Source organism: Suricata suricatta, chromosome 11 (assembly GCF_006229205.1).
Source record: "Suricata suricatta isolate VVHF042 chromosome 11, meerkat_22Aug2017_6uvM2_HiC, whole genome shotgun sequence".
In the NCBI taxonomy this organism is placed as follows: domain Eukaryota; kingdom Metazoa; phylum Chordata; class Mammalia; order Carnivora; family Herpestidae; genus Suricata; species Suricata suricatta.
Genome location: NC_043710.1, coordinates 39,609,679 through 39,631,478, shown reverse-complemented (window position 1 = coordinate 39,631,478; position 21,800 = coordinate 39,609,679). Strand labels below are relative to the sequence as shown.

Genomic DNA, 21,800 nt, shown 5'->3' with positions numbered 1-21,800 from the left:
GCCTTAATTTAGGGGGTTGTAAACTTTCCACCTAGATTATTTTTAGAGGTCATCCCAGGGTCCTCCTGGTGAGAGTTCTTACCTGTCTCCCCAGTCTACCTTCCATTCTCTGAACTCTGCCCACCTGCCAGCTGTAGTCACATCTGATAAGCAGGACAGGGCCCAACCCTGACTGAATGAGGATATTGTTGCAAAGACTGGAGAGCAGTCAGCCCTGAGAAACAATGGAGAATCTGTGGTTGGCCTTCAGCCTGTCCAGCTGTGTGTCTGAGGTGAGAGCCTAGGTTTCTGGGCCTCCTAGAGCAATAGGAAAGCTATTAGGACATGCTAGAGAGATGCCCTGATTTTCTGGAGCTGAGGTTAGCTTGTTCCCTTCAAAACCAATAGACTCATAATTATGGATGTTTCTCAGAACTGAACTCCATGTCGGTCCTAGGTTCAAAGGAGGAAGCAGACTGATCCATGCCCTTGAAAGAATTGCTGCAGGTAGAGCAAATTGACACACATCACTAATGCAATCTAGTTTGAAGGAGACACAGCTCAGTGAATGCAGCGAGCTGTGGCTGTGGGAGATACCAACTCTGGGAGTGTGTGTGTGTGTGTGTGTGTGTGTGTGTGTGTGTGTGTGCGTGCGTGTGAGTGAGAGAGAGCGAGAGAGCGAGAGAGCGAGCAGATGATGGGTGAGATTTAAAGAAGATATGGAGGATGGAGGAGGAAGTCAGGCTGGGCAAAGGAACCAGCCCCAGCAAAGGCTAGAGCTGAGGCCTCACTATGAGTTGTGAAATTCGGAAGGTTTAGCCGCAGGTGGGGGAAGCAGCGTCAAGTTTTGGAAATCACTCGACCTAGGTAAGGAGATTGATGCCGTGCTAGGCATCCCCTCCTTTCCAACAAATTGTTGCGTGCCTGCGTGCCTTAGAAGCTGTTCTTTCCGAGCAAGGGGAAACAGCGGTGAAGGTTCAGATGAACTCTTTCCGGAGGGTAGACTTTACTAGCCAGTGGCTCTGACCGGGGCTTTTGTGGCCGGATGCAGCGTGGTTCTGGCAGCCCTTTAGGTCCCCAGGCACACACAGAGGTCCGTCCCCAGATCGTTGGTCCCGCTGCGCGCGCCGCCTGAGCCTCTCCACTGCCCCGCCTAGCTTCCAGCCCGCCCCTAGCCCGCCCCACACGTGGGTTCCCGCACGTCCGCCCGGCTACCCCCCTGACGTCAGCCTCTCGGTCCCATTTAGGGCCCCTCCCGCGCCCAGTTCCGAGTACGGGAGCCGCTGCCGCCAAGTCCGGATCCAACACTGCGCGCCGCCGACGTCCGCCCGCCCGCCAGACGTGCACTCCCGGTACGGTCGGGCTCCGAGCGCATTGCGCGGGAGGGTCAGAAGAGCGAGCTGCCTCCGGCAAGCTAGCGCGGCGCTGCCCGCGAAGGGGTCTCTACTCCCGGAAAGCGGGGAGGTGGGGGGGCAGGGTGGAGGCAGAATCCGCAGACCTGGGTGGAGGCCCATGCCACACGTGGACTCGGAGGTCACCGCACTCTGCTTTTACTCCAAGTGGGCACCGTGGTCTCTGGTCGGGCTGGGGAACCGAGGTGGCCGCAGCTATCTTGTGGTTGAAAGCCCAGATGGATGCAGAAAGAGAAGGAGATGACAGATCTGAAGGGTGGGGCATACTCCCGGGCTTAAAATAGGCAAACAGCGCAGAACTCGAGGTCCGGTTTCCAGAGCCCACTGAGCCGAAAAACCCTCAGCAGGCGCGGGTGAGGGGTAGGGGTGGGGGGTGAAAAGCCGTGGAGCGCTGCTTGGGTCGCTTTTTAACCCTGGGACTCTCGAGAGGTGGACTCCACGGAGTGGCTACAGCCTGCGGATTACAGGGCGCTTTTTGCGCAAATTACTTATTAAGCAGCTGCTGATGTATCGGGTGCTACGCTAGGCACGGTGCATGCAAAGATGAAGCCGGAAGAGTCTCAGCCCTCCTGCCTATCGGATGGTCTTTTGAGAGTAGTCTATCTGGTACCATCGCCTCCTTTTGAGAAATTGGGAACCTAAAGCTGGGAGAAGGTTAGGGGATCTTTGAGGTCACAGAGTGGGTGGCAGACATGGGGGAGTAGAGCCACTTTCTTCAGGGCTGGTCCCTTACCCGTGCCCCCACGTTGAAGGGTGCGCTGGATCCCAGGGCTTAGATTTTTGCTGAAGCCAGGTCTAGAAATAGCAGTGATTTATACGGAGAGATCTGATTCCACCTTGGTGACTCTGGGCTGCCTGCCTGGAAGTCCTCTCGGATATTTTTGCCCTTTGGGGTGGTGTCAAGGCAAGACCAGACGTGATTCTTTCAGGATGCAACCTGTGATAATCTTTCCAGTGAATGCAGTGCGGGGTTGGATTAGCAGAGTCAAGGCCCCCTCTCTGGCAGTGGAAATGGAGTATTCCACAAGTATCTATTAACTTTAGGGCTCCAGGCCTCTGCAGCTATTTTTACACTTCCTGTACAACAAAATTTCCTCATACCGGGTCTTGGCCTTTGCAACACGGATCACGGCAGAAACCACACGAGGCACCTCTCTCCCTGTTGGTTAACAGCCCCTTGCGTCTAGTATTGCGATTTAAAGTCTGGCTATGGCTGCGCGAGGCCAGGGAGGCTGCCAGCTGGGGCACTAGTTAGGTCTAAAGTCCACCTCGGGGCTCTCTGCCTCGTGGCTCGCTCCCTCGTACCCTAAGAGCAGGATAGTTCCCAATGATTTCCGGTATTGGGCGGGGCCTTCCAGGCGGGCGCCTCAGCCCCGGTACCTAGCTCTCGAAAGCCGCGAAAGCCATGGTCCCCAGACCCTACTCTTGTCCCCGCCCAGTGCTTGGAAACGAGCATGCGCACAAGTGTCACTCCGAGCTGGATGGGGGAGGGGCGGAAAACCTGTGGGTTCTCGTCCACCGAGCTGTTAGTCTGATCTCCGCCCGCTCTTCTGGGGCTGGAGAAAGGAATGAGTGCGCATGAGCAGAGCTTTTTACCCATCCTACGGCGTCCTGGTGGTTCCATGAGCCTTATGGGAACTTTCCGCACATTCCTCTGGTTATTTTTTTGAGGGTTTGGCAGGACGGTTATTGGAGTAAAGTTGGACAGGCAGTTACAGTGATTTTGAGGAAAAGCAGCCCCGCTTGGGGTTAATAAATCAACATGAGTGAGTCCTCAGGAAGCTATACTTACACCGAAACGTCAATATTATTTTTACACGCGAAGGTGAGATCCTTTACAACAAGATCCTAGCCAGACAAGACCCTGGCATTAGGCCTTTGAATATCCCTTTGGCCATCATTAGGTTTGTTCCTTCCCTCTTTTTAATGGCAAGTACCCCAGAAAGAAATGAAATAAGCTATTTTAGAACAGTTTTTGGTTAATAAGTGTTAATTTAAATCAGTGACAGTGTGCGTTTTCCCCTTATAGATTCCTTTTGGTTCTAAATCCAAGATGGCAACTCTCAAGGATCAGCTGATTCAGAATCTTCTTAAGGAAGAGCATACCCCCCAGAATAAGATTACAGTTGTTGGGGTTGGTGCTGTTGGCATGGCTTGTGCCATCAGTATCTTAATGAAGGTAAGTAAAAGCCCATAACTTGGGAAGCCAAGGATACCTTGACCCCAACAATTCCCCCCCTCCACTCCTCCAAGAATTGCATTATTGCATTGTATATATAAATATTTAGGTCCATGCATTCATTCGAAGAACTTTATGTGGAACAAACTTTAGTAATTGATGCTATACCAAAAGGGTAATTGAACTAAAAAAAAAAAAAAGTTATAAGCTGGAGACATAGTTCCTCAAATTCACTGATAGTTCCTTAAATTCACTGTGACATATTAAATAGGTGAATTGCCTACAAATGAAAAAACAGTCCATATCTTTAAACAAGCCAGCCATGCCTTTATTTTAAGGTGAGTTTGAATTGAAAATGATACATTTGATAAAATTAAAATCACAAGGGGGCACCTAGTGGCTCAGTCAGTTGGGAGCCCCACTCTTGATCTTGGCTCGGGTCATGATCATATGGTTTGTGAGTTTGAGCTCCATGTCATGCTTTGCACTGATGGCATGGAGCCTGCTTGGGATCCTGTTTCTCCTTCTCCCCGCTCCTCACCTGCTTGTACTCTCTCTCTCTCTCTCAAAGTAAAAAGAAGATTTCTAAATTATACAATATGAGGAATCTTACGTCTTTCTCCCACAAAAATCCCCACTACCCTTCACCTTGAATAGTAATTTTGGTACCAATTACAGAGTTAAAATTTAGTTAGAGAAAGATAATTTGATAATAAATAACACGTTTTATTGTAGTCAGGCCTGGCTTATATAAAAAAAGAAATTGAGGCAGGTTCCAATTTTAAAATATTTTAAGTTTATATTTGGAGTTCCTGATAAGGGAGTATAATGATGAATTTTGGGTTTTGAACAGGAAAAGATTGAAATAAGGAACTGGAGGCAGAAATGGGCTATGCAGAGGTTGTGTAACAACATAGATTGCTTTATATCTGTTCTTAGGAGGGGCCACTATCCAAAAGGAGAGCATTCCTAGGAAACCTTTCTGAAGCCTGGTGTAAAGCAAAGACGCAGTTACCACTAATTTATACAGAAAATTTTTTGAGCATTCCCAGACCAAAAAATAACTTTAGGATTTTTCTGATATCCTAGGACACATCTTGTTAATGGACGCACAAAATAGAGATAAAGTACAGATGCTCACAAAGTTCAAAGCTATGGCAGCAGAGTAAAGGTCGCTGGGGAAGGAGCGTGGTGGTAACTAGGATGTGCACTGCTCCTGCAAGGGCTCCCTACAAGACAACACCGAATGCTGTTTTTGCTTTTTGCCTTATTTTTTAAAGGCAGAAATCCTCTTTGGAGTTATTTCAGTTAGGGAAAACAGATACTAGTGGTAGGTCTTCTGTAAAAGTGAAGCGGCATAATGCAAACTTCAGACAATCTGGGGACCCCTGAACCAATTTTTGCAGCTTCCCACTGGATCAGAAATTGATGCCATTTGTTTTTTCCCCACCTGTGACGCCCTCTAACCCAGGTCTGTGTAAGAATAACTGCTAGGTTATTACATTCTAGATGACTTGGGGGGTAGATCTGTTGGTCACCTAATGTAACTTACTTGGTTATAGCAGTTCCCATCCCATGTGTATTAAAGCTGTTGCTGGTGCTCCTGTAAATGAACATTTACAGATTCAACTGAAAGGATATTTTTCACCAATATTATTTTGCAAGGCACAAATCTATCTTCTTGAAACACTGTTCATGTTGGTTAATATATGGGAAATGTATAGACCAGGAATGATCCAGAATATCACTTTTTAATTTCCAAGGCTTAATACTGGTCAGCATCGCTTATGTAATGCTTAATGATCTAAGATCAATGTGTAAAATTGAGTGAGAGAGTAAACAGAGCAGTCTTACATAATTGGGTATTATTCCGGCCACTGCCAATCTAGTGTTCTGCTTCTACACGGTGGAATGGTGCAGCACTTGTAGTGGCTGCTCTAGTGAAGAGAGAAGATGGGTACTTTTTCCTATGCATGGGTCATCTGTGAGTCACTTTTTTTTTTTTTTAAGTTTATTTTGAAAGCTTGAGAGAGCATACACACATGCCAGCGGGGGAGGGGGAGAGAGAGACTCTCAGGAACTGTGAGATCATGACCTGAGCCGAAATCAAGAGATGGATGCTGGACTGACTGAGCCACCCAGGCACCCCTGTGAATTAGTTTTTAAATGGGGACCTCCCTCTACTTTGAGGTGTGCCCTGATACTGATAAAGTGGCAGAGCTCTCTTATGCTAGAAATATAGAAATTTTGCATCCCTTTCTAAAATGTGTTAGTTCTTTTCTATTTGACTAAGAATTTTGTATCTTTTTAGGACTTGGCAGATGAACTAGCTCTTGTTGATGTCATGGAAGACAAACTGAAGGGAGAGATGATGGATCTCCAGCATGGCAGCCTGTTCCTTAGAACACCAAAAATTGTCTCCGGCAAAGGTTGATTTCAACAAGCTTATTTGTGGTCTATGCTAGCCTAAATTTTTTATGGGGCTTGAAATCCTTCTTCAGAGATTTATCTTTTTATACAGGAGAGCCTTTGAGCAATTTTGCACTGTAACCTGTTTATACCAGTTTCAATTTCTAGTATTAGAAATCCAATAGGTCTAAAATGTGGAAAACATCTGAATTAGAATGTAATTGGTAAAGCTTCTCAGGTCCATATTTAACCACGTTGCTTCAAATACTTAAATATACTTACTTCGTCTACTTCCTTTCACACACTAACACATGGCTGAGAATAAGGCAAATGAGCCTGTTCAGACTTTTGACACTTATGAGCGCCAGTCAGGAAACCTGGACATGTGTACAAATAATGTTTGTTTGGACACCTGAAAGTCACTGACCGCTTATCTCTGGCCTGGATTAACCATCCTGTGCCGGAGGGTATCTAGAAGCAAGATAATGCTTGTTAAGTGTAAAGTAGCCTTTGCTTTCAAAAAAAAAAAAAGCCTATCTCTGCTGATATGATCACAATAAAGTAATTAAGTAGAAATAGGGGTATGGAAGAGTCTGAGCATTGAGCTCAGGTGGCAAAATATTGGGAGATAATGTCTCCTTTGTTTCTTTCCAGCTCCTCTCAACTGTAGTTAAAGTCACAATCTAAAACCAGAATTCAGGAAAGGTGATGTACTCCTTCCTCCTCCATGTTAGGTGGCCACGGGGATAAAACCAAAAGCTAAAGGAGTCATGGGTTGGGGGGAGGGGTGGTATTAGTGACATTTATCTGTATTTACCTATGTGTGAGAAGAAGTAAGGGAGGTAACAAAGCACTCATAAAAATTTATGCAAGAGGTTAAGGCCTTACTCCGATTTTTGTTTCCCCTTCGTCTAGACTATAACGTGACTGCAAACTCCAAGCTGGTTATTATCACAGCTGGGGCACGTCAGCAAGAGGGAGAGAGTCGTCTTAATTTGGTCCAGCGTAATGTGAACATCTTTAAGTTCATCATTCCTAATATTGTAAAATACAGCCCAAACTGCAAGTTGCTTGTTGTTTCCAATCCAGGTGAGACCTTTGATTGCACAGGTGGAGAGCTTGAGTAACCCTGATGGTCAATGTCCTATTATGTGTATCCATGTTTATTTCTCATATTTTTCACTTTCCTCTTGCAAATGGATTTGGTAAAATAGTTAAGTTTAATATATTAAAGGGGGGGCGCCTGGGTGGCTCAGTCAGTTGGGCCTCCGACTTCGGCTCAGGTCAGATCTCACGCTCGTGGGTTCGAGCCCCGCATCGGGCTCTGTGCTGACAGCCAGCTCAGAGCCTGGAGCCGGCTTCCTGTTCTGTGCCTCCTTCTCTCTCTGCCCCTCCCCCTCTCATGCTCTGTCTCTCTCTGTATCAAAAATATATTAAAGGGGATACAGTGCCCCTCAGTGTAGTTTTAAGTTAGAACTTAAAAATTCGTTGTTTGCTCAAGAAGATCTTAGATAAGGGATGAGGGGATGAATAAGGTGTTTTGATGCACAATTTATTTTCATTAAACTATACTTCTTGAATACTTAATGAATTTGCTATCTAATACATAGAGGTTTAAAAATATTAACAAAAATACTGATTGGTCATGATCAATATCATGTATCTTGAGTAGCTAACATTATCTAATGATTTACCTAGTATTTTTATGTAAATGTTTTCTTCATAGTGGATATCTTGACCTATGTGGCTTGGAAGATAAGTGGCTTTCCCAAAAACCGTGTTATTGGAAGTGGTTGCAATCTGGATTCAGCCCGGTTCCGTTACCTCATGGGGGAAAGGCTGGGAGTTCACGCATTAAGCTGCCATGGGTGGGTCCTTGGGGAGCACGGAGACTCTAGCGGTAAGCATAACGTATTTTCTCCTTTTGTTTTCGAGAAGATTGTGTAAGATACTGATAGCAGTTTCATTATTAAATCAGAGCTGAAATTAGATATCTATTCATTAGATAGAATGGTTTCTAGAAATCTATCTTTTGGTATAACTGTATTTTAAGAATTGTTCAGATTTTAGCCATTTTATGTGACCTCTTACAGCACAGGGGATGGGGAATGAAATTTCTTTTACTTAAGATGATAATTCTCACGATGACCTCAGTCATTTACTATCACAACTGGCTGTACGAGACTTGAACTGTGAGGCAGTGAAAAGGTTAACCAATCCAAATGGAGGGTATGGGAAAATTCTATCACCATTGAATTCACAGTTACTTATGCCAAGAAAATTCCCCTTATGATCTCATACTATCTTTAGACTTTGAAAATGGATTAAACATCCTAATAGGTTAGAAAAACAGGTTAGAATATGGTGAAGATTCTTAGATTTTCATTGATTAGGTTATATGAAGCTAAGAGTAAGGGCATTGGTGGTCTTGACCATCTACCAAAAGCAGGTAATCCTCCTCAGATCTTGGATAAGAAATGACAATTAGAAACATTGGTCAAAATAGTCTTGTTACCAAAACCCAAGTTTGGTGGCCTGATGCTCAAAAGGCCAGCACTCAAGAGCTGAGTTTTGGCTGGAAAGGAAAATGAGCTTTATTCAGGAGGCTGGCCATGTGGGGAGAAGGCAGATTCTTGTCCAAAGGTCAACTCCAAGGTTTCTTCCAGGCCCAGAGATTTTTGAAGGTGTCTGATCAGTTAAGGAAATGCAGCAGTCTGTGACATTTCTTGATTACACCCAGATTTGATGAAGCCAGTTACAGAGTTACCTCAGTGCTCTGAGGCTGTGCAAGGTTCTAGCTCCTCGGTGCCCGGGGCTGGGGTTGGGGGTTGTGCAAATGGCCTGGTTCCATGATATGTGGGGGTGTTTGTACAAGAACCGCTGATTCCTTGGTGCCCAGGGGTTGTTCAAGAGCACTCTTCTCTCTGCAAAGGAGGGCAAGGTCTGCAGATGCACAGAAGGAGGTCAGTAAAGTCCTCTGTGTGACCTTATAAAAGAAAATCATTTTGCTGAAAGATTGCTGGGCTAACCTGAAAGGTGAGGTGGCCTCAAACAAACTTACTAGCCTCTGTGGCCTGGGAACATTCTAGTCTTCTATTCTCCTGGGCCAGTGTCTGCAAATCTCAAAGAAAGTCAGTTCTCAAGGGTCTTAAGTCGGCAGGCAAGGCATGTGTTAACTTGAAGCAAGGCTGGCTGGAGTGCTCTTCTAGTCTTCTGGATGATGTATGGAAATACATGTATTCTGTACTATTTCTTTTAGTGCCTGTATGGAGTGGAGTTAACATTGCTGGCGTCTCCCTGAAGAATCTGCACCCTGAGTTAGGCACTGATGCAGATAAGGAACAGTGGAAAGAGGTTCACAAACAGGTGGTTGACAGGTAATAGATCCCATAATTTGGCAATATAGAAGATTACAATTTATTATTTTTATTTTAAAGTTTGGAAGTTTAATAGCATTTGATTACTTGTTAGAAAGCTTTTTTCTAGGGATGTCTGATTGGCTTGGTCAGGTAGAGCATGTGATATATTTCTTTTAATGTTATTTATTTCTGAGAGAGAGCGTGAGTGGGGAAGGAGCAGATAGAGAAGGAGAGGTACAGCATCAGAAGCAGACTCCAGGCTCTGCTGTCAGCACAGAACCTGACGCAGGGCTCACATCTACAAACTGTGAGATCATGACCTGAGCCAGAGTTGGATGCTTCTCACCTGAGCCACCCAGGTGCCCCAAGAATTTTTTATTGTATTAAAAAAATTTTTTTTTAATATTTTATTTTTGAGACAGAGACAGAGCATGAGAGGGGGAGGGGCAGAGAGAGAAGGAGACACAGAATCTGAAGACAGGCTCCAGGCTTTGAGCTGTCAGCACAGAGCTTGATGTGGGGCTCAAACCCGAAAACATGAGATCATGACCTGAGCTGAAGTTGGAGGCCTAACCGACTGAGCCACCCAGGTGCCCTAAGAATTTTTTATTTTTTTTTAAAGTTTTATTGAAGTAATCTTTATACCCCAGGTAGGGCTTGAACTTATGACCCCAAGATCAATCTGGAGTCATATGCTCCACTGACTAAGCCAGCCAGGTGTTCCAGGAATAAGAATAAAAAAAAATATTTTTTAACATTTATTTATTTTTGAGAGAGAGTGAGTGGGGAGTTCAGAGAGAGGGAGACAGATCTGAAGTAGGCTCAGCACAGTGAGTACAGAGCCTGATGCAGGGTTCAAACCCACGAACCATAAAATCATGACTTGAGCCGAAATTAAGAGTCAACCGCTTAACCAACCGAGCCACCCAGGCACCTCCTTCCCCCAAGAATAAGAATTTTTAAATCCAGTATCTGGTTATGGGTGTTATGAATAGAAACATTTGTTTATTCCATGATTCTTAAGTTTCAATCAATGTCTACATTTATAATGGTACTAAAAATGTAAATATTAACTCAGAAATTGTTGAAACAGGGAAGCTTTCAAGTTTGATGGCATTATTTACTTATTATACCATATGGTCATGTGTGGATATCTAGTATATAAAATTGAATAATGAACCATGATTGGTTTATGCAGGACCCTTTTATTTGTATTCATTTAATAAAATAAAACCCAAGAAACAGTAGCTGTCAACTAAGTGTAGAGTTTGTTGGATTAGAATTAGTCTGTTGATACTTGGAAACGAATGAGTTCTGAGCTTCTTTTCTCACTCCTCCTTCCAGCCATCCCTTCCTTGACATAATCTGAGTCAAACATACTATATGTAATCCTGGATTTATTCTCTAAAATTCAATATTATATTTTAAAGAATCACTTATTTTGTTGCATGTAGATATGGTTATTTTTGACAGTAAGGTAATATTCTACTGTATTGGATGTTTTGTTGCATGTACCACAATTTATCCAGTCCCCTGTTGGAGAAAAGTGGGCTTATTGCCAGGTTTTTGCTATTACTAACAGTACTGTTGTAAACAGCCCTGTACATAATATCCTGGTATACTTGGCAATCATTACTCAGGTATACAATGCAACTTTGTTTCATTCTTTGTTATAAAGTCTGTGTTCAGTGAAAGCATTATTGTTCTTTGTTTCCTTTATCCTACTTTTTCCTACCTTTCCCTGCCCTTCTCTACCCTACAGTGCCTATGAGGTGATCAAACTGAAAGGCTACACTTCCTGGGCCATTGGACTGTCTGTGGCAGATTTGGCAGAAAGTATAATGAAGAATCTTAGGCGGGTGCATCCAATTTCCACCATGATTAAGGTAGTTCTATGTAGTGATACATTGTATTTAAATGCCATTATTTCCTGGCTTTTAAAAAAGAGTCTTCTGTGAAAGCAGTTCGATTCGTCCTCAGTCATTGATTTAAGTGAAATAAATGAATGCACGCACAACTTTCTTTTTAGGAGAGAAATGGCTGTGCTTTAGGATTAATGTCTACTAGTACTATGTTCACTAGATAGATACTTGATAACTTACTGATAATAATTTGGGATAGGTGGAAGACCATAAAAGAAAAATTTTTTCTTTGGAGGAAAAAAGTCACACTCAAGTTAGAATTACCAAGATATTATCAGTAAAAATGTGACAGTACTATGGATAATGGCAATAATTTAGATTTTCTTTTAGAACAGAAATCTTGCCAGTATTTTGATGACTTGAACTGTTCATCACATCCTAACTGAAAATGTGGAAAGAAATTTCTACTTATCAAGTTGTAGTAAATAAGCATACATAATTGTAGAGCATGAAAGTCTCGGGAGACCCCAGAATGCATAGACAAAACATAAAATATTTTTCATTTTGTCTTCAGGGTCTCTATGGAATAAAAGAGGATGTCTTCCTTAGTGTTCCTTGCATCTTGGGACAGAATGGAATCTCAGATGTCGTGAAGGTGACTCTGACCCCTGAGGAAGAGTCCCGTTTGAAGAAGAGTGCAGATACACTTTGGGGGATCCAAAAAGAGCTGCAGTTTTGAAGTTTTCTAATGTTGTACCACTTCACTATCTTGACTACACCAGGATTTTAGTTGGAAGTTGTATATATTGTCCTTATTATTGGATCTGCTACTCAAGTAATAACATTAAAATGGCCTAGGAAAAACATCAGTTTCCTAAAGTTAAAATTGGAATGGTTTACAAAACCTTGCAGCCATGTCCAGATGGCGGATGATACCTATCTTGTCTAGTCCTAAGTTGGTTAACGTAAAATAGTTCCATCACTTCAGAGGCACAGCTGCCAGTATTGCTATTCAAACCAGATGTGTATTTACTGTATGTTATATTACTTCTGGGTCCTTCACCCAATATGCCTCGCCCAGCCTTTTTTCCCCTCCGATCACATTCTGGGATCCAATGTATAAACTCAGTATTGCATGTTGTGCATAACTGTTCTAAAGGATCTTATTTTGTGTACTATATAAGTCAGAATATAGTGTACATTGCCATATAATATAAAATGAAAGATCTACCTATAAACAATGCAACCAACTATCTAAGTGTCATACCAACCAACTAAAATACCAAATAAACTTTAAACAGTGACTCCTCTCTTAATTTATTGTATTAAGGTAAATAAAGCGGTGACTTACTCATTACTTCATTAGGACCCATTAGGGTATTCTTGGGCAACACTACAGCGGGATTTTTAAGGTGTATTATTTACTAATGATCAGACTTTAACATGATTTAATATAATTAATATATGACTAGACTGATTAGGTTGTTTTGGTACCATTTCCACTAATCATTTCACTCTGCTAACCCCTAAGTTATTAAGAGATAACTCAGTAATAGTGCTAATCATAACTGGTTCCCTACAATTCACGTAGATGACATTCTACACCTGAATGTAAAAATATTTGCCAAAAACATAGGCAGTGGTACTTTGTCACTATAGGGAGACACAGATTTTTAAGAACTTTTGCCCTCTGGAGGCCATTAATTTGATGGTACTTAACAGTTTTAAACCAAATAGTCTTGGTGCTTGTCCACTCAGAAACTTTTAGATTTTCCTCAAAATATGTCTACAACTATGATCCTTACTCAGGCTTGAATACTTCTAGAGGTTAACTAGAACAACTTTATTATCATCACTTCTCCAGGATCTTTCACTAAAGTTTCTTTCCTGAGAGCTAGTGAAGAGAAAGAATTCTGCTTTATTTTTCAAGTGTGTCTCAAATGTAAACGGAAAAGACTGAAGCATATTGTCTTAACAAGTATTAGGATTTGCTTTTTATACAGGCTTAAAAAAAACAGACAAGATACAATTTACACATCATAAAATTTACCTTAAATTTTTTTTAATGTTTATTTCTGAGAGAGACAGTGGGACAGGGGAGGGACAGAGGGAGCAGAGAATCTGAAGCAGGCTCCAGGCTCTGAGCTGTCAGCACAGAGCCCAATGCAGTGCTCACACACAGGAACTATGAAATCCTGATCTGAGCCAAGGTCAGATACCCAACCGACTGAGCCACCCAGGTGCCCCTAAAATTCACCTTTTGAGAGAGTGTGGGGGCACTTGGGTGGTTCTGTCAGTTAAGCATCCAACCTAGGCTCAGGTCATAATCTCATGAGCCCCATGACAGACTGTCCTGACAGCTCGGAGCCTGGAGCCTGCTTCAGATTCTGTGTCTCTCTCTCTGCGCCTCCCCTGCTCATGCTCTTTCTCTTTCTCTCTCAAAAATAAATAAACATTGGAAAATTTTTTTAAAAGAGTGTCTAATTCTGTGGATTCACATAGTTGTAAACTTTCACTATTACCTAATCTTAGAACTTTTTAATTCAAAAAGAAACCTGTACATAGGCCTATAGCCTCTTGCAAATTTGAGTCTTTAAAACTTTAGTCTTTAAAAAAATGTACTTACATTTATTTAAATCATATTTGATAGAATACATTAGTCAATGCTAACATGACCGAAAAATAATGCTTAGAGATTTATTAACCTAATCTTTTGTGAATTTTTAGATTTAATCTTGTAAAACTTCCTCACTTTTTGGCACAAAAAGTATTTCAGGATCACCTGTATCTTCCTGCCCCAGGCAAAGAATGGGCAAACTCTGCAAAGTCCTAATTCTTATAAATGTAGTATCTCATTTTAGTCTTAATAACATTGGGGAAGTGGATTAAGTATGCCTTAGTTCCATTTTACACAAGATGCCAGTTAGTGGGAAGCAGATGTGATGTTCAGAACATAGTTTTCCTTCCATATATATAGATAGATAGATAGATCAATATATATATTTTTTCACTTAAGCCCATATTGCCAAAATATGAGGACTTCAAAGCCATGCTCTTTCAGAATTCTTTACTGCATTTGTACTAAACTTGAGCAGATGTTGGAATGTATAGGTCTTTGCCCTCCTGTATTTACATTGCTGTGTATCAATATATTTTTTTGTTTCACTAAAGCCCATGTTGCCAAAGTATCAGGACTTCAAAGCCATGCTTTCAGAATTCTTTACTGCATTTGTACTATAGTTGGGCAGATGTTGGAATATATAGACCTTTGCCCTCCTGTATTTACCTTGCTGCACAATCAAGCAAGATGGCTAAGTTAGCTTCGATTGTGGCTACCCAGCGAGCCCACTCAGGCAGAGGACTTTAAGGGCCAGCCCTGCACTTCAGGTAGGTATGAATGAAAAGCCTTTTCTTCACCTAGATCAGGAGTTTGGTCACTATCTTCTTCTGCCACCAGATGATCATCCATGCCAGCAGTGTCTTCCTCGTAACCTCCTGGTAAATGAGGTGCAAGCATGGTGAAGGAAGCACACAAGGAAGTAGTAGTATGGGACCAACAGTGGCTGCTTCTTCTGTCTATTACAGGGAGCCTGTTTCTTGAGGCTGGTAGTTTGTGAAAAGTGCCATAAGAGAAACAGGCAAGGTGTGATGAGGTGATGGCAGTTGGCACATTGGTTAAGGAAAGCTAGAGGAAGTGCCATCTGTGTTCCGAACCGGAAACGAGGAATCAACTTTGAGAAGTGTTGGGGAAGAATTTTTTTTTTTAATGTTTATTTATCTTTGAGAGAGAAAGCACAAGAAGGGGAGGGACAGAGAGAGACAGAGAGGGAGAGAGAGAGAGAGACAGAATTTAAAGCAATCTCTAGACTCTGAGTGGTCAGCACAGAGCTCAATTTGGGGTTCAAACTCATGAGCCATGAGATCCTGACCTGACCTGAAGTCAGATGCTTAACCAACTGAGCCATCCAGGCACCACAAGAACTTTCTAAATATAGGTAACAGCAATCTACGGCCATACCACCCTGAACTTGCCCGATCTCGTCTAAATATAGGTAACAGCAAAAAGTCCTGAGTCAAGAAAAAGCTGTCCAAAATCTGGAGGGGAATGAGGTGAGAGTGTCTTGAGAAGAAGTTGGAGGGTTAGGAGGCCAAATCTTGAATGTGTTTAGGTTGTGGTAAAAACTGGATATTTTAAGTGTAATGGAAAGCCATAGAAGGGTTTTGAGCAGGATGATTGATTGCATGGTCTGAACTACTTTAAAAACAAACCATAGGCTTTGAAACAGAAAATGGAAAATGATCAGGATGCAAATAAATACTCAACAGAAGATGACCAAGGAGGTTGTTTCCCCTTCTCGTGGTATAAATTAGGACCACCCTTAGAAAATTAGACATGGCTTTTCCTTTCTATTACTACTTTATGTGTGTATGTATATATGCATTATTTATTTTGAGAGACAGTGAGAGAAAGAGGAGAGAGAGAGAGAGAGAGAGAGAGAGAGAGAGAGAGAGAGGGAGGGAGAGAGAGAGAGAGAGAGAGAGAGAGAGAGAGAGAATTGAATCCCAAGCAGGCTCTTCGAGCCTGACTTGAGGCTCAAACCCACCAGCAGTGAGATCATGACCTGAGCTGAAATCAGGAGTCAGATGCTCAAGTGACTTAACCACCCAGCTGCCTCTCATTACTACTTTAATTTAAACGATTTCAGCCCTCTGCCCTAAAGTTTCAGAGGCTCAATAATAATGTTTTAAATTCTTGCAAATAAATGTATGCACTTGGGTGTGATAAAGTACCTCAAAAAATACTCCTGAAATTCAGGTTGGTCATTGCCAAGCCCAGCCTTAAATTCTTAATCTTTGGGGGCTCAGTTCCTTTCAGCATGCCCTCTCCGAAAGACGCAAGTTATCTGGAAGCAGTTTGGAACCTATGTCATCAGGATGCTGTCTTAAGATGGCACCACCTGTAAGAAAACGAGGGGCTCCCAAGAGGGCTTTTTCCCAGTGGGGCCCACGGTGTCCAAAAACTCGACACTAAATTCATTCCCAGGCCTCGGCTGGCTGAGGGAAATGAAATTATACTCCCAATATCCCTCTCTTTCACACTCTTCAAGAACGCCTAGAATTCTTGACAGAGACACCAAAGACTTGACCCCTGACTCCCGGGAAATCTCCCCAGGTGGAGAGCATCGTTAAGTGCGTGCCCAGACGCCGAGGCCTGGGCCGGCGGGAGGCGGAGCTTGCGTGCGGACGAAGGGAAGTCATGCGTTGGGGCGTTCCTGCTTCCGGCCCCGAGAGCAACCGTCGGAGGGCTACGCGCTTCAGCTGTCGTTGATGTTTTTCTTCTGATGTTACTTTTTTTTTTCCTTATAAATCTTCCTTAAAGGCTGTGCGGTGAGCCAGGCAAAGTATTTGTGAGTGTCTAGTACTGGGGTGAAAATGGTGGCTTGAGGACAAGGAGATATGAAAGCTTATTGGTTCCCCAACCCCTACTACTAATTGGTAGACTGGGCCTTGCTTTACCTCTCCACACGCCTTGACCTTGACCGGGAAATTCCTTTTCCCCTTCTCCCCACCCTTGGCTCCAATATTCTGCAAACCCAGTCGGTAGGTCCTTAGGTGTTCAGTATGGTTAGCACATTGATACCTATGAGAGTGGTCAATGTGGAGAGTTGGATTCCACTGTAATTTCACTACCCCCTTCAGGTTCTCAAAATGTCAACTGTCAAGGAGAAGCTTATTGAGAATCTAATCCGGGAAGATAAGAGCTCCCAGAATAAGATCACCATTGTTGGCACTGGAGCTGTAGGCATGGCTTGTGCTATTTGTGTCTTATTAAAGGTAAGTAAGAAGTCTACCTCCTGGCTGAAAATCACGTCAGAACTTTGAGGTCTTGTAGGTGTTGATGAGTTCAGGGTTGGGCTAATCTTTTGATAGCAAATATGTATTCATATTATCCGATTTTGACATAATTTAAGAAACATTTGTCTGGAGTTTACCATGTGTCAAGCATTGCTAGACTACTTAAATTTATTCCTAGAGACACATTTATTGCATTATTTTGTTAATATTCTGTTTAGCTTATTTCATACCTTCCTTTCCTGGAAGAGTAATGGGTGAAAGTCGTATTTCCCAGAAACTTATACTTAAAAGAATTTTTTTGATATTTGATTTTTTTGACCAATTTGATAAAACAATGGAAGTCCTTTAATTTTCCTTTTGGTTTACACAGCATCTTTTCATGTGGCTGTTGGCAATTTGTACATATTCTTTGGAGAAGTATTTATCCAAGTTCTTTGCCTATTTTAAATCATGGTATTTGTTGACTTGTAGAAGTTCTTTTTATATTCTATATATTAATCTCTTATCAAATATATTATTTTCCAATTTTTTTCTCCATTCCCTGGTTTCTTTTCACTCTGTTGGTTGTGTTCACTGTGTTGGTTGATACACATTTTTAAATTTTAATGTGGTTCAATTTATCTAATTTTACTTTTATTGCATGTGTTTTTGGTGTCATATCCAAAAATCATTGCCAAATCCAATGTCATGAATCTTTCCCCTTCTGTTTTCTCCTAAGAGTTTTATAGTTTTAGGTCTTAAATTTGATTCATTAAAATTTTTTTTTATTATTTTTATTTATTTTTGAGAGACAGAGACAGACAGAACGAGCAGGGGAGGGTCAGAGAGAGAGGGAGACACAGAATCCGAAGCGGCTCCAGGCTCTGAGCTAGCTGTCAGCACACGAACTGAACCATGAGATCATGACCTGAGCTGAAGCCAGAAGCCAGATGCTTAACCAACTGAGCCACCCAGGCGCCCCTGATTCATTTTTAATTAGGTATATAGTGCAAGATATAGGTCCAAACTTCATACTTTTGCATGTAAATATCCAGTTATTCCAGTATGATTTGTTGAAAAAACTCTCCTTTCTTCCATTGAGTGGTTTTTGGCACTCCTGTCAGAAATCATTTGACCAGGGGCGCCTGGTGGCTCAGTCGGTTGAGCGTCTGACTTTGGCTCAGGTTGTGATCTCACAGTTCGTGGGTTCGAGCCCCGCATCAGGCTCTGTGCTGACAGCTAGCTCAGAGCCTGGAGCCTGTTTACAATTCTGTGTGTCCCTCTCTCTCTGCCCCTCCCCTGCTCATGATCTGTATCTCTCTGTCTCTCAAAAATAAATAACTGTTAAAAATTTTTTAAAAAATCATTTGACCATATATGTGAGAGTTTATTTCTTTTTCTTTTTTTTTTTTTTAAAGTTTATTTTGAGAGAGAGTGCACATGCAAGCAGGGGAGGGTCAGAGAGAGGGAGAGAGAGAAAGAGAATCTTAAGCAGGCTCTGTGCTGTTAGTGCAGAGCCCAACATGGGGCTCAATCTCACAAACCATGAGATCATGGCCTGAGCCAAGATCAAGAGTTGGAGGCTTAAGTGGATGGACCTCGAGGATGTCATGCTAAGCAGAAATAAGTCAGGCAGAGAAGGACAGATACCATGTTTTCACTTATAGGTCTAACAGGAGAAACCTAACAGGAGACCATGGGAAGGGGAAGTGGGGGCTGAGAGGGGGCAGTTAGGGAGAGGGTGGGAGGCAAATCATGAGAGACTCTTGAATACTGAAAACAAACTGAGGGCTGAAGAGGGAGGGGGGAAGGGGGTAATGGTCATGGAGGGGGGCACTTGTGGGGAAGAGCATTGGGTGTTATATGGAAACCAACTTGGTAATAAACTATTAAAAAAAAAAAAGAGTTGGAGATTTAACCAACTGAGCTGCCCAGGCTTCCCTGTGAGGGTTTACTTCTGGATTCTCTATTCCATTGGTCCATATGTCTTTATGCCAATACTACACTGTTTTGATGACAATAGCTTTGCAGTAAGTTTTGAATTTGAGAAGCATGGGATCTCCAAATTATTTTTCAAGATTGTTTTGTTCATTTGCAGTCCTTTAAGATTCTATATTAATTTTGGCATGGATTTTTTCTGTTTCTTTTAAAAATGCCGTTGGGATTTCATAGAGGTTTGCATTAAATCTGTAGATTCCTTTACGTATGCTGACACCTTAACAACATTAGGTTTTTCAGTCCGTGATCATGCTATGTCTTTCCATTTATTTGTGTCGTCTTTATTTTGTTTCAGCAATATTTTGTAGTTTTTAGTGTACAAGTCTTTTGCTTCTCTAAATGTTTTAAAGATATTATTTCATCTTTATAACAACCTTGGGAGATATGTACTGTTATCATTTTCATTTATAAGTGGTCAAGTGACTAGTAGGGGAAGGGGTTAGAATTCAAACCATGGCAATCTGGACACAGAAACTGTGGTCTTAAAAGCTTTATTATATTATTTAGATAATTTTTTTTAACTGGCAGAGAGAGAGGATAAGAACCCAAGCCAGTTAAATGCCAGAACTCCAAGAAAGGCTTAGAAATCCTAAGTACCTTACCGGAAGTACCAGTTACCTTACAATGTGGAGATGAGGGATGGGAAAAACACAGGAGAATTGATTCAAAGCTTACATGGTGAGAAGAAAAACCACCAGATTCTCTTCCACACCTTAATCAACCAAGTAACTGCCTCTCACACCCCAGCAGGCAAGGGGAAGGAGTGCATTCTTTGAGCAATTGAATCAGGAATGTTCTGCACCCAAGACATCAAGGACAGTAAAGACAGGCATCTTATTGAAAGCAGTAGGATTAGGTGAAAATCTACCCATTGGACAGTGAGGCAAGAACCCTCCTTACTTCTGGGCTGCTAGAAAGCAGATTGTCAAAGATGAAATATAGAAAAGAGATGAAATTAAAGGATTCATGAGGAGGTCCAGTAACTCAGTGACCTTTCTAGAAAGAAAAAAGAGAGGGAAGAAAATTACTCAAGCGGTAAAAGAAAAATTATAAAACTGAAAGGTGTGAGTTTGCAGATATAAAGAATTTATTGAATGGGGTGCCTGATAGGCTCAGTAAGTGGAGCATGCAACTCTTCATCTCAGAGTTATGAGTTAGAGCCCCATGTTGAGTGTGGTGATGATTTAAAAATAAAATCTTAAAAAAAATAATTTATTGAGTGTTTAGGACAGTGAATCAAATAAAGCCTTCTCAAAGACATCATGAAATTTCAGAACTCCAGTTGTGAGAGAAGGTCAGTTGATGGAGCCCATTTATTTCCTACTAGAATCCATAGTACACTGGGAATACCCAGGTCACATTGGTGCACTTTGGGGGATAAATGGAAAGTGATGAAAGATATTAAAGTATACATATTTACATAGTTTATTGACTTCAAGGACATAAGGGTTGTAATGAGTACCATGACACCTGCATATATCATTGAAAGGTGGACTTTATTTATTTAAACACTTTTATTAATTAATTTTGAGAGACAGAGCACGAGCAGGGAAGGAGCAGAGAGAGAGAGGGAGACACAGAATCTGAAGCAGGCTCCAGGCTCTGAGTTAGCTGTCAGCACAAAGCCGATGTGGGGCTCGAACCTACAAGCAGTGAGGCCATGACCTGAGCTGAAGTGGGATGCTTAACCGACTAAGCCACCCAGGCGCCCCTGTTGAAAGGTGGACTGTAAAGCATAGCAGTACAGCCTACTTCCTTGTCCTGTACAGAATAAAATGGCCAAAGCCCTTTTCCTTAGATTGATTTTTTTTATTCTCTTACTTTTACTTTACTATTCTCTTACCTTACTATGGTTATTCTAGAACTCTCTGGAGAAAAGATCCTGGGATACTCATCACTATTCTTTTTTTTTTTTAATGTTTTATTTATTTTTGAGAGAGAGACAGTGTGAGCAGGAGAGGGTCAGAGAGAGAGGGAGACAGAATCTGAAGACAGGCTCCTGTCAGAACAGAGCCCAACGTGGGGCTCGAACCCACAAACCATGAGAACCTGACCTGAGCTGAAGTCGGACACTTAACTGACTGAGCCACCCAGGTGCCCCGCTCATAACTATTCTTAAAAGATTCTAACAGACTAAACGAACCCAGACTCTTTATTTGGAAGTCTGTTTGAGAAATGACTCATAGATATAGTTAATTCTTAAAAAACAGTAACTTTTAGGGATTATTTGAGTTCTGCCTCTGACAGTCGAGACAAATGGATCTGGGACCATTCCCTTGATAAGAGAATTTTCTGGTAACTTGTTAAGAAGAGAGATAATTCAAGTTAGAAAGCAGTCTGTGTTGGTTATTAAGTTATTGTCACTCAGTTCCAGTTCCAACTTTCTTTACTCTGTATTGCTGGTGCTGGATCTTGGCATAATATTTTTCTCCTTTACCAGTGGGCATCTTGTTAGGTTCTGCCAATAGGGGGCATTAGAGGGAAGTTGGAAGGCAAGAGTGGAGAAATGACCACCTTCCTCCTATTTGCTTGTTGAGTTGGTCACTGTAGTTTTCTTTGCCTCAGTGGTGGCAATTGGTTCTAGATTCTAGTTTCTTTTGGACTGCCCAGCCTCATTTTGCTCTTTTGGTGGTATCAACAGCAGTCAGGTTTTGTCTCTTCCAGAGGTCTGAACCTGGCTCCATCAAGTGCCTCTGTTAGTCTCTCTCTTTGTTCTGTCAGTCTTAGAACTAGTAGCTTCAAACTGTGAGTTCTAGATCTGGTTTAT

The 21,800-nt window shown here is 42.1% G+C and overlaps 2 protein-coding genes across 2 annotated transcripts in view; both read left to right on the top strand.

Moving 5' to 3' along the window:
• The first annotated feature begins 1,222 nt into the window (after nucleotides 1-1,222).
• Nucleotides 1,223-12,504, top strand: LOC115306773 (L-lactate dehydrogenase A chain). The gene is made up of 8 exons (XM_029957328.1): nucleotides 1,223-1,331; nucleotides 3,421-3,570; nucleotides 5,882-5,999; nucleotides 6,895-7,068; nucleotides 7,706-7,879; nucleotides 9,239-9,356; nucleotides 11,101-11,224; nucleotides 11,775-12,504. The coding sequence occupies exons 2-8, from the start codon at nucleotides 3,445-3,447 to the stop codon at nucleotides 11,937-11,939; spliced, it is 999 nt and encodes a 332-aa protein (XP_029813188.1). The 5' UTR covers nucleotides 1,223-1,331; nucleotides 3,421-3,444; the 3' UTR covers nucleotides 11,940-12,504.
• A 4,003-nt stretch (nucleotides 12,505-16,507) lies between these two features.
• LOC115272501 (L-lactate dehydrogenase C chain) overlaps nucleotides 16,508-21,800 on the top strand; it is a 40,483-nt gene continuing 35,190 nt past the window's right edge. Inside the window, exons 1-2 of the mRNA XM_029915558.1 lie at nucleotides 16,508-16,608; nucleotides 16,901-17,039. Of these exons, the coding sequence (XP_029771418.1) occupies nucleotides 16,910-17,039 (130 nt within the window). The 5' untranslated portion in view covers nucleotides 16,508-16,608; nucleotides 16,901-16,909. The remainder of the gene's footprint in view (nucleotides 16,609-16,900; nucleotides 17,040-21,800) is intronic.